General features: G+C 47.4%; 1 protein-coding gene across 1 annotated transcript in view; it reads right to left on the bottom strand.

The window, feature by feature from the left end:
* Nucleotides 1-7,745, bottom strand: part of LOC146194323 (testis-specific serine/threonine-protein kinase 1-like) — a 148,834-nt gene extending 141,089 nt beyond the window's left edge. Inside the window, exon 1 of the mRNA XM_084596044.1 lies at nt 7,630-7,745. Within this exon, the coding sequence (XP_084452170.1) occupies nt 7,630-7,745 (116 nt within the window). The remainder of the gene's footprint in view (nt 1-7,629) is intronic.
* Between the last annotated feature and the right edge of the window lie 4,731 nt (nt 7,746-12,476).

Here is a 12,476-nt window from a genome sequence, read left to right as displayed (position 1 = left end):
TGCGGAAGAATGGGACAAGCTGTTAGCCAGCCCAAGAAAAACTAAGCAACTGGCCCTCGTCACGTGAGCTCAAAAGGTCGCCCCAGACTGGAGGCCACCCAGGACTCGCCTCAGCCGGAAATAATTCCTGGCATTCTGTGGCAATAAAAATTGTTACCACCACCTAGGGTAGAGGAAGGTGGAAAATCTGAGCGCACGCCCAAACCACGTGATAGATACCGCAGATCTCTCCACAGTACGGGCAATGCCCTCCGATGTTGGGATGAAAGTGCGTGCGGCAGAGAAGGATACCTGTCTACAGGGGCCGTAGAGTTCGCTCCTCGTCTTATTCAGCCACTTGAAAGTCGCCGGGTGGAGGCGGTGGTTGTCGCAGTAAGGGTCCAGGGTTTTTTGGAACCGCAGAAGTGACGGCTTTGAGACAGGAAAGCTACCATGAGAGGCCCGGTATGTAAGCGCTCGGGTAGCCGCATCAGCGCCCTCATTGCCTCGTAGACCCTGGTGGCCAGGAGCCCAAATGATGCTTGCCTTAGTTGGATCGGCTCATAACATTTCGCCTCCCATTCATCCGTCATCTGCTAGTCAAGGTGGGGCTATTTCGCGGTAGGTATTCGGACAGATTACGCGTGTGTCTCCAATTGTACACGAAGACATACAATTGGCAACATACGCATAGTCTGTCCGAATACCTACCCCGAACTATCCTCTAACTTCACTAGCATGCCAAATGGGAAGCGAAATAGTATGACACCACCCTGAACGTTTTACCAAGAAGTGTTGCGGCACACTTTGGAGAGAAATCACGTGCGTATTTTTTCAGACACGATTTTCTCAATCGTGGGTTGCGACTACGGCGACGCCTTTTCGAACAAGCGTGCGGTCTATATAGGGAGCCCAAGCTCATGTTTCGCCGCATTCCTGGCATGGTGGCGAAATGTGAAACGATGGGGCTTCGCCGGAGCAGACGCTCCGCTAGATTCCTGTGCACGCGCGGCGATCGCGTTGCGTCTGGCGGTTATTTGGCGATACAAAAACGCTTCCGCTGATGCGGAACGGATGTACTAACTAGCATTGTGTCATGGGAAGCCACAATAGTAGGCGAAGCACCAAAATTCGGGGCTCACGTGTGAAACTTTGCAGATTCCTGTGGAAGCGTGTCCGCAAGACCTGTTTTCCAACACCATGACAGCATTGTGAGAAGTCTCGCGTTCTTTGTGGAAACGAAAAGAGCCAATTTCCCCTTTCTTCGTAAACTCAAAAATGTTGACAGTTGACAAATACGGCTTGGAGAGCCATCAAAAAAGTACAGTGGTTAAACACCATGCATAAAAAGTGAAGAGGATGGAAGATTATCCTGCTCGTCGCTCCCCGCGTGTCTAGTTTTGCCGATTTTTTGTGCTCTCTCCCTGCTTTGTGAGTGCTCTGAGAGCAACCAAATCAACAGATGTGACGTCCACAACCGAGACTGATGTGTGAATGTGCCCTAAGTGTCCACAGCTGCCATTTCATTTTTAGATTGACCAAGAAAATATCTAGGAACGAGGCCTTTTTTTTTTCGGGGGTGGGGGCGGCGTTGGAAAACATGCCTTGCTGAGACGCTTTTACAGATTTTCGCAAATTGGCCAATAAGTGAACCAGGTATTATTAATATTATTATTATTAACGAAGATATGTCGGAAGTGCAGTACAAAAGTGATCCTAGCTATGGCTCGACTAACACTACTCGCACGGAGCATCCCATTCGCGTCACAAAGTTCGTGAGTGCAAACCAAATATTATCACAAATGAAGCGCAACCATTTATAAGAACCGAAATAGAACACTGTGTAGTACAAGCTTGGATTTCACCTGCCTTCCGAGCCAGCAAGCCGGTTATATCGCGTGTAGCGCACGGAGCACGCATGTGCTTATGAGATTGCTAGCGTTCTTGTCTTTGATGAAACACCTCCTTCGAACTATATAGTTATTCTTCTACTGCGAAATTTCCTTTGCTAACGTCGTAATAATAAAAAAACAAATCCGTATATAGATCGCATGCTACAGGCCAAAACGATGGTCAACGAGCGGGCCACTTTATTCCACAGTACTGATGATACTTTAGCAGTTTTTAAAGATATTATGTACGACAATATAATTACATAGCGGACTTACCTCGAGATGCATTCCTACCCTTCTGCTAACGTGGGACGCATTCACAATCAATATTTACTCATCCCCGTCTGTCGTCTGCTCTACAGTGCAGACATGAATAAAAAGTTTCCCGCTTATATTAAAGTATCCTTCGTGGAAGTACGCGTCAGGTTGCCCAATCAAGACGGAATGCGGTTTGCATGTCGCGGTGCGCCTGCGGGGGCGCGTCAATGCGCGTGCTCGTGTGAGAGAAAGCGCACGGCGCACGCCGTGAAGGCAGCGAGCGAGCCGGCGGCATCCAGTAGGTGTTGGTCCAGTGAGTGCCCGCGCGACAAAGCAGCGCAAGACGTCGGCACGTGCGCAGAAGCGAGCGAGCGAAAGGAGAAAACTTGCACGGGATGCCTAGGTGGTGCCGCCGCGTTTATCCCCAGCTTCTATTTTTCTGTCAGAGATGGCGCTCCCTGTCAGGAGCAGCAGCGCCGCTCGACGGTGCTTTGGAAGCCTATTATCGTGTAAAAACAGTAGTGCGGCGACAAAACGACAAGGGTTTCGAACGCCGAAAGTTTGCTGGTGAGCGTACGTAAGTGCATTTCACTGCCTGCTTGTTGTATTACGGGGCACCAACAGGCGTCCGCGGAAAGCAGACATGAGTTTTTCGATGCGTACACGGTTTAGCTAGGTATACACGCAGTAAAGAAGCGACGCTTGTCAAGTTCTTGTCGTTTTTTCAATTATTTTTCTTTCTCTTAAGCTTTTGTACTATATAATAGAATTGTGTCGGTGTGTCGCCATTGTGTCATATATCATCCAATGCACTTTGTTGCGCTATGCGAGCTCAGCTACGTCCAATAAAATATTGAGGTGAATTCTGATCACGCATGACCCCCGCCGCAATATTCATTGCCGGCCTGTGTTTGGAAAGACGCCAGCGAGTGCTTCCTGATGAACCAAGAAGGGCTATGTTCACATTTCAGCAGTACTGACAGACCTCGCTAATGTTCCGGATAGCAGCCCTATTGCCTTGCATCACTAAGAGGAGAGAACAATTAGAAAAACTGTAAGGAAGCAGAAAATTGTTCGCCTAATCATAGACACGATCTTACTATGCAAACCCGTGGTTCGTTATATACTCAAAAGAGTGACGAATACCGGCAACCCATTGATTACCGCCATCTAAATGCGCGAACATCAAAAGAAAGCATATTCCCTTCAGAACATTGACTGCGAATTGAAAGCCCAGATTAGGCGTATCTGCGCTAAAAGCTACCTCCACTCATGGGAGAAGACAACAAATAACGTAACAGTCAATGACATCCTAAGCGTTTCTTATGTATCATTGCTAATACTCTGTGCTATGTGCATACATTTGACTACTCCCTTAAGTACAGTCTGCTTTTTGTGGGGTCATTTTAATGTTTTCGCATCACGTGTGCACTTTGTTTGTGTGCTTTAACTTGTGGCCTCCAGAATTTGATAAACCTTCGACGCCACACCAGCAAAGCCAGGTGAGTATAACGCATGTATGATGCCACACTAGTTCATAGCACGGTCGTCGGACAGGATCATGGCTGTGCTGCTGCTGTTGTCAGCATTGTTGCTGTCGCCATCATCAAGTATTTAAATTTTTTGTTCTCATCGGTCAGTCCAATAAGGAGCTAGTTTCAGTGTCAGGTTATTCTAGTATTCTCTTATTCCAAGGTGCTCTCACCACCCCATGATAATTGGTCGGGGAGCTAAACCGTACATGCAGCATAACAACGATAACAGACACTGCTACACAGTCATCATCTCTGCTTCACCGGCAGCTCCGGAACCGTCACCGCCGAGAACGTGGCAAGGCAAGTGAGCCCCGGCTGCCTAAGTCACAACTCAAGGGTGAAGGGTAGAGCGAGTGAAGCTGAGGGCGCGGGTATCAGTAGAACGATGATGTGTAGCCTTGCCATTTATCTTGTGCTGGCCCGTGCATTTTAATTTGCTGACCATTCTCGCCCATCACGTAGAACAGTGAGGTATCCCGCTGGAAACAGTGCAACTCCCTAGCGTAGTGTTAACTTATTTATTTATATATGTTTTATTTATATGTATTTTATTTATTTATTTATTTATTATTTTTTATTTCATACTGCAGGATTGGTGTCATCGACGGTACTGGAACCATGAAAGAATGCAAACATTATCCTCATTCATAAGAAAGGGGACTCTAAGAACCTTAAAAATTACAGACCAATCATCCTACTGTCTGTTACTTATAAGGTATTTACTAAGGTAATCGCTAATAGAATCAGAAACACCTTATTTGACAATCAAGCAAAGGATCGAGCAGGTTTTCGGAAACGGTACTCTAGTATCGATCATATCCATACCATCAATCAGGTGATAGAAAAATGCTCGGAATATAACCAGCCCTTATACAAAGCATTCATTAATTACGAAAGCATTTGACTCAGTTGAAACATCGGCGGTGATGCAGGCATTGCGAAATCAGGGGGTAGACGAGCCGTACGGGAAAGTATTGGAAGATATATGTATATAGTGGCTGCACAGCAACCATAGTTCTGCATAAAGAAAGTAATAAAATTCTCATAAAGAAAGGTGTTAGGCAAGGAGACACGATCTCCCCAGTACTATTCACAGCTTGCTTAGAGGAAGTATTCAGAGACTTGGAATGGGAGCAGTTAGGGATAAGGGTAGCTGGAGAATACCTCAGTAATCTGCGATTTGCTGATGACATTGTCTTGCTAAGCAACTCGCGGGATAAACTGCAAATAATGAATAATGACCTAGATAGGAAAAGTAGAAAGGTAGGCTTGAAAATCAATATGCAGAAGACTAAGGTAATGTTCAACAGCCTCGGGAAGGAAAAGCAGTCTACACTAGGTAGCGAAGTACTGGAAGTAGTAGCGAATATGTCTACTTAGAACAGGTAGTAACCGCAGATCCATACCATGAAAAGGAAATAACAAGAAGAATAAGATTGGCAAGCACTCGCAGATTATGACTAGCAGCTTACCGGTATCGCTCAAGAGGAAAGTATACAACAGTTGCGTCTTGCCTGTACTCACCTATGGGGCTGAAACATAGAGGCTAACCAAGAGAGTTCTATTTAAGTTGAGGACAACTTAGAGGGAAAACTGGTAGGGGTAACATTAACAGATAGGAAGCGTGCACAATGGGTCAGAGAAATACCTCAAGTTCCCGACATTCTAAAGGAAATTAAGAAGAAGAAATGGGCATGGGCAGGACATGTAGGACTAAGAGAGGATAACCGATGGTCGCTTAGGGTAACAAACTGTATTCCAAGGGAAGGAAAGCGTAGCAGGGAGCGGCAGAAAGTTAGGTGGGCGGATGAGGTTAAGAAGTTCGCAGGGGTCAAGTGGATGCAGCTAGCACTGAACCGGGTTAAGTGGAGAAATGTGGGAGAGGCCTTCGCACTGCAGTGGGTATAGTCAGGCTGATGATGATGATGATGATGATGATGATGATGATGATGCAGGTCATCTGGGTGACGACGCCAGAACTCACCAAGATTTCAAGGCGTACCTATGAAAACATCGAAGCGTGTTTGGGCCAGACGTCATTGACCGAGTAGCGATAGTAGTATCCATAAATATCGAATAAATTCTGGGGAACAGGTTAGGGCGTAGATTCTCTCTTACTGTTTATTGCACCGTAACAATTGGTGTATCTGTAGCTCCTCTCGGCAGGCCTGCAGGTTTTTGCGACTTAGTTTCGGAAACGCACCCCACTGTTTCTTTTTCTGGCAGCCTTAATTACTCGTCACGAGCGCAGAACAAGCAAACTGATGCTACTCACCGTAAGCTCAAAACTTTCGATCAGTGTGTTCAAAGTACTTTTCAGTAGTGGCCCCAGGATTATTTTAAAAAACGCAGCCTAAAGGTTTTCTATATACCTCGCTACGGCACAAGAACGTTAAAGGCAAATTTTTTCGACTCTTCAGAAAGATATACTTTTCGTATCAATGCGTGCATAACAACCACAGTTGTCCGATGATTAAAATGAGTGCCAGAATCCTCGACTTCCGAATGTCAAATGATACGCTTCTACCGCATTCGCGTCTTCCAATTCATCCTGTATATTGGTAAGAGGATGACAGAGCCACTTGTGCCTTAAAAACATTACCCATACATAAACCATCAAAATGTATTAAAATGGATGCTTGAAAGGACAAAGACGGGGGAGTGCAATACCATTCACAATGTACCTACAATATTACTCATCCGCACGGCGTCCACAATAGTAGATAAATGCTAAAACACCTACTAAAGCACCACTTATCCCACTAAACCGAATGCACATTTCTCCTTGGTGCGTCGTGTGCTCCCTGCGAACAATTTCCTATTTCAATAAATTTCGCTAATGAATCTACCGAAAGGTTTTGAACCCGACTGTGCCTCACGTGCAACCTGAGAAGGCTGCCGTATTTGGCGTAACTGAGCAAAAAAGCGGCGCCCTAGTGGCGTCATCTAGGACCATCCTAGAAAACATATGTCCAGTGAAGTCCGCACGTGTGGGCTGCTCTCTGTACTTTGATACTGATTGCTTAAAATCCAAACGTTTCATCCCGGCAGTGGAGAGAATGCCGCAAAGAAAACAGTAAGCGATCAGAGTGGTCTAGGAAACAAACGAGAGTTAGTGACCGTGTAATTGAAATCATGAAAAAACATATGGCATGGGAGGGCGTGCATACGAATGTAATATTCCCTAAGGGAAGGCAAGCGTGGCTGCAGGCGGCAGAAAGTTAGGTGGGAGGATGAAATAAGGAATTCTCCGGAACAGGGCGGCAGCGTCGGACAATGCAAAGGTTTGGCTGGAGCAATGTGGCCATTTACTCTACAATAGACTTATAGTTGAATTGATGAGTAGTTATAATTATAATGATAATGTTTTAATTCTGCAAGGGCGGCAGAAAGTTAGGTGGGCGGATGAGGTTAAGAAGTTCGCGGGGGTCAAATGGATGCAGCTAGCACAGAACCGGGTTAAAAGGAGAAATATGGGAGTGGCCTTCGCCCAGCAGTGGATATAGTCAAGCTGATGACGATGATGATGATGATGTATTCCGTCCCTCGCACTGCCCCTACTACATGGCAACATGGAGTCAACAGCTACAGCACGGCACAAATGAATCATCCTGCAGGGGCGCATGACGCGGAGTTTCAACCCCTGAACGCGAAGTCCTGCGAAGGTATCAGGTGGCTCCTACGTGTGCTCATGGCTCCTTAAGGCTTGGCCTCCGACTGGAAGGTTGATCTGCCACCGTGCTTCCAGCTTCCAGTTGTCTCAACAACACTACAAGTGCAATCAGGAGCGGCCCCTAAACTCGGCGAGGGCAATGAGTTGGCAGACGAGCGCTCAACGATGAAAACGCCAGCGATTTGCAGTCAGTCAACAAGTGTTTAGGCCTGGTTACAAAATGTTCTCTGAGACTTGTGCACTCCCAATGCTGATCGCCAAGCAAGCCGTAGGATAAACGACGCACGCTCACTTGACAGTGGAGTAGGATCCCGCTCCCAGTGTCTTTCCAACCGTGTAGCCATGCGCCGCCAGGCTCTCCTTGGACTTCTCGGCCTCCTCGGGCTCCTCGTCCTCGCTGGAACCCATGTCCACCTCCTTCTCTTCTTCTTTTCCACGCCTGACATAGTGGTCGCAGCTCCGCTCTGCGCTTTAGCCACACAAAGACTTATTCAATAACAGAGCTCAAAATTGTTAGACCAAACTGTTACGATGTTTTTTTACACAGGTGGTAGGATACGCTGGAGATTAGCACACCACAGCGGACAGACCCAGCTTCCTCGTCCTCTCCTGCTTATTCCGCCAAAACCTCATCTTCCTTCAATAAGGACCGCCGGAAGTGCGTGACACTGCCCCCTTCGCAGACGATGCCCGCCGGGCGAGTCAAGTTTCGTCACGTTGATAGAAGGGCTTCATGCGGGCCACGTGGACTACTTGAGTCTTCTGAGAACGACGCCGTTGGGTGGTCACGCGTGAGACTACAAAGTTTACTGCGCTGAGGCATTCCAATACAACGAAAGGGCCAGTATAGTGGTGCAACAGTTTCTGGCACCAGCCGCGCTTACGCAACGGCGTCCAAAGCCACACCAAGTCACCAGGGACATAATTAACATCTTGATGACGCTTGTCGCAGTGTTGCTTGTAGCGTTCCTGGGAGGCTAGAGTGCGAAGTCTAGCGAGTCGACGAGCTTCTTCAGCCAAAGAGAGAGTTTGCGCTAGTGAAGTTTCAGCAGGGAGTGAGAAAGGCAGAAATGTGTCCAAAGTGCTTCGTGGAGGTCGTGCATAGAGAAGAAAAAACGGACTGTAGCCTGTCGTTTCGTGCTTAGCAGTGTTAAAAGCGTATGTTATAAACGGAAGGACTTCATCCCAGTTTTTGTGGCGGGAGTCGACATACATTGCGAGCATATTGCTAAGCGTCCGATTGGTGCGTTCGGTAAGACCGTTTGTTTGTGGATGGTAAGAAGTTGAATGGCGAAAATGGGATGAGCAGAGGCGAAGAAGTTCTTCTACAACTTCTGCTGTAAACTGTCGGCCACGATCGCTTATTAACACACGAGGAGGCCGATGTCGAAGAAATATGGACCGTAGGAGGAACGCCGAGACATCAGAAGCAGTGGCTGACGGTATATCAGCAGTTTCACAGTACCGCGTAAGGTAGTCTACGCACACTATGACCTAGCGGTTTCCGTTGGAGGAACGGGGAAACGGTCCTAGAAGATCAATTCCCGCCTGTTCGAATGGGGTTCGTGGTGGCGTTATAGGAAGAAAATGACCCGGCGGTGAGCAGGTTGGGTGCTTGAAACACTGGCACTGGAGGCAGCTGGCCACATAACGTTGAGTAGTTTGTCGCATCTTCGGCCAATAAAAACGTTCCTTAGTCCTGTGCAATGTCCTTGCGAAACCAAAGTGTCCAGCTGTGGCATCGTCGTGCATTACCCGAAAAACCTGACACCTAAGACTTGTAGGAACTACTAGAAGAAGCCGCGCACCTACTGACGAGTAGTTCTTCCTGTATAGTACACCGTCACGAATGCAGAATGAGGTCGTAGGGTTCCGGGAACTTGCTGCCTCAAAAAGCGGCGCCAACTCGTTGTCGTGGCGCTGCGCAATCTTGAATTCACCAACATCAGGGAAACTTGTAGAGATAGCAGCTATATGTTCATCCAAGACCTCATTGTCGCAATCAGTAGTTTCAAGTGGCAACCGTGACAAGCAGTCAGCATCACCGTGCTTACGACCACTCTTAAAAGACACAGTAAAATTGAATTCTTGAAGGCGCAAAGCCCACCGCGCAAGGCGTCCACAGGGGTCACGAAGCCAACATAAGGAATGATGGTCCGTCACAATTTTAAATGCACATCAATAAAGATATGACCTAAACCGTTGCACACCGAATACAACAGCTAAGTATTCCTGTTCAGTTACTGTGTAATTACGCTCAGCCTTGCTCAAAGAACGGCTTGCATACGCAACGACATGTTCATCGCCATTGTGACGCTGTATGAGCACAGCACCAATTCCAACTGCGCTGGCGTCAGTGTGAAGTTCTGTTGGAGCTGATGGACAGAAGTGGCGTAGTAGTGGTCCTGATGTCAAAATAATCTTTAACTGACGAAAGGCGGAGTCACAATCGGCAGTCCACTTGAAAGGCACATCTTTTTGCAGAAGACAAGTAAGGAGATATGCTAGATCAGCAAACTTCGGAACAAAACGCCGAAAATAGGGGCAAAGCCCCAAAAAACTCCTGCGCTGTTTTAACGATTTCGGTGGTTTAAAACAAGTGACAGCTTCGATCTTTTTCGGATGAGGCCTGATTCCGTCCTTATCTATGAGATGTCCAAGTACCACAGTCTGGCGTTCCCCAAAACGACATTTCTTGGAATTGAGTACCAGACCAGCTTTCTCAATACACTCCAAGACAATCTCTAATCGACTGTTGTGTTCATGAAAAGTTGTTCCGAATATCACTACATCGTCCAAATAACACATACAAATGTGCCACTTCAGCCCGCGCAAAACTGTATCCATGAATCTTTCGAACGTGGCTGGAGCGTTACATAATCCAAACGGCATCACATTAAATTCATACAGCCCGTATGGGGTGAAGAATGCCGTCTTTTCTTTATCTTCCGGGTGCATGGGGATCTGCCAATAGCCAGATCGCAGGTCAACTGAGGAAAAATAGGAGGCGGAATGTAAGCAATCAATGGCTTCATCAATACGTGGCAGGGGATACACGTCCTTCTTGGTAACAGTATTCAGACGTCGATAATCAACACAAAATCGCCATGTGCCATCTTTATTTTTGACTAGAATCACAGGGGCAGCCCACGGACTAGACGATTCCTGAATGATGCCCTTATGCAGCATGTCACGAACTTGTTCTTCGATTGTTTGGCGCTCTGATGGGGATACACGATAAGGCTTCTGGCGGATTGGATCAGCAGTTCCTGTATTGATTCTGTGCTCAGTACGTGAAATGGGAATCCATGGTGGCGAGTCCCGAGAGAAATCGAAAGCCGCAGTATGTATCGCCAGAACTTCCACTAAACTGTGACGGTCACTTGTTGGCAGGGATTTGTTAATCATTGCAAGAAATTTTGTCTCATCTTCTTCTGAGCATGCGGTAGGCTGGGAATTGTCTGTGCTGAGCACAGCCACTGATTTAAAAGTGTCTTCGTCAAAGTTGGCAAGTTTTAGACCACGTGGTAATACAACAGGTTCGTTAGAGCAGTTAATCGTCCACAAAGAAGAATGGCCATTCATGACTGAGATGATGCAGCGGGGAATCAGGATACCTTTCTCCGCGCAGTTGAGGGTGAGTGGTTCAACCACAGCGTCGAACTCATCACTGGCACAGCTGGAACTAACAACTCGTATAAATTCTGCTGACATTGCAGGAATGACTATGTCTTCCGAAACCGAAAGCGTGCTAGGATGGGTCCGCGAATTTTCACGCAAAGCAGATTCAGTTCGAGTGCTCACAGAAATGTCTCCATTGCGAAAGTTGAGAGTGGCCCCACATTGCTCCAGAAAATCGAGTCCAAGAATTACGCCATGCGTTGATCGAGTAAGTACTGCGAATTCAGTTCGGAATGTGTGGCCGGCGATAACAAGATTCACGGAACAGACTCCAAGTGGGTTAAGCGGTTCGCCACCAACACCACATAATGTTGTCGCACTATCCCAAGCAAACATAATTTTACGACCAAAGCAGTTTTTAAAAGCGAGACTTATAATAGAAATAGTTGCACCTGTGTCCAACAACACCATAGCACGTACACCATCCACAAGCACTTCAATTCCCTAATGTGACAACTGTCGCTAGTGTGGATGTGTCTGAAACGACAAGCCTGACAGATACAATTCGCCAGATCGTCCGCGATGAGCTTCGGAGGAATCAAGATATTGGGGGCCACGTCAGACCCGTCTACAGTGGCACCTCTTCGTCAGACAATAGCCCATCTTCTACCTGTTATGATCCCTCTGTTACGTCTCCTTCGGACACCCGATGCTCTGCTGCTCATCGCCCGAGCATCCAGCCTCTCACCATAAACGCCTACAACAGCGAGCACTCTCGTCCTCCTCGTCGACCACATCCAGAGGAAGAAACGTTTAATACAAGCGACGATGAGCCTTATTCATCGAATGAACGCGAGCCGCCAGTGTCTTATGCCTGTGGAATGATCGGCCACATTTTCCGCTTTTGCCGCAACCGTCGTCCGTACCAGCAGTACCGCCGACAGTGGGTGAACTCCCGTACAAGGCTTCCTGCTGACAATGATGATTCATATAGAAGAACACCTGGCCGGAATGAGTACAGAGCAACAGCTAGCCGACAATAACGCAGAATGGCGTTGAACGGAAACGAATCGCCGGCCTCTGACCGTAGCCTGACACCACCATCTCGGCGCCTACCATGCTCCTCTTCTCCCCGACGACAATCGCCACCTCCGGGAAACTAGTGAGTGCGGCCGATGGAGGTGAGGTCGCAAATGATTCTAGCTTACCCATGCATCTGCCCGTTTCGATGTTAAAGCACTGCATCGTAGCACACGAAAAGTCGTTCGACTTTTTACATCTTGCTAACATCCCCATTCATCGTCGGTCCTAAAATGACCCTTTAAATGTCTGGAGCTTTGCTGAAATGGAAACCCTTCACGTTCACTTTTTTGCTTGACCGTGTTAAAGTACACTTTAACCATGTGGTTGATGTCGCAGTCTCCTCGTTAAAAAGGCACAGCCATTATCGGCAACACCATCATCATCACCATCCCTACTTCGTGATTTCGGGATGAACAATTGGGATGATGCAACTAT

Source organism: Amblyomma maculatum, chromosome 3 (assembly GCF_055883805.1).
Source record: "Amblyomma maculatum isolate TAMU_Amacu chromosome 3, ASM5588380v1, whole genome shotgun sequence".
In the NCBI taxonomy this organism is placed as follows: Eukaryota; Metazoa; Arthropoda; class Arachnida; order Ixodida; family Ixodidae; genus Amblyomma; species Amblyomma maculatum.
This window is presented reverse-complemented; position numbering and strand designations above follow the sequence as displayed.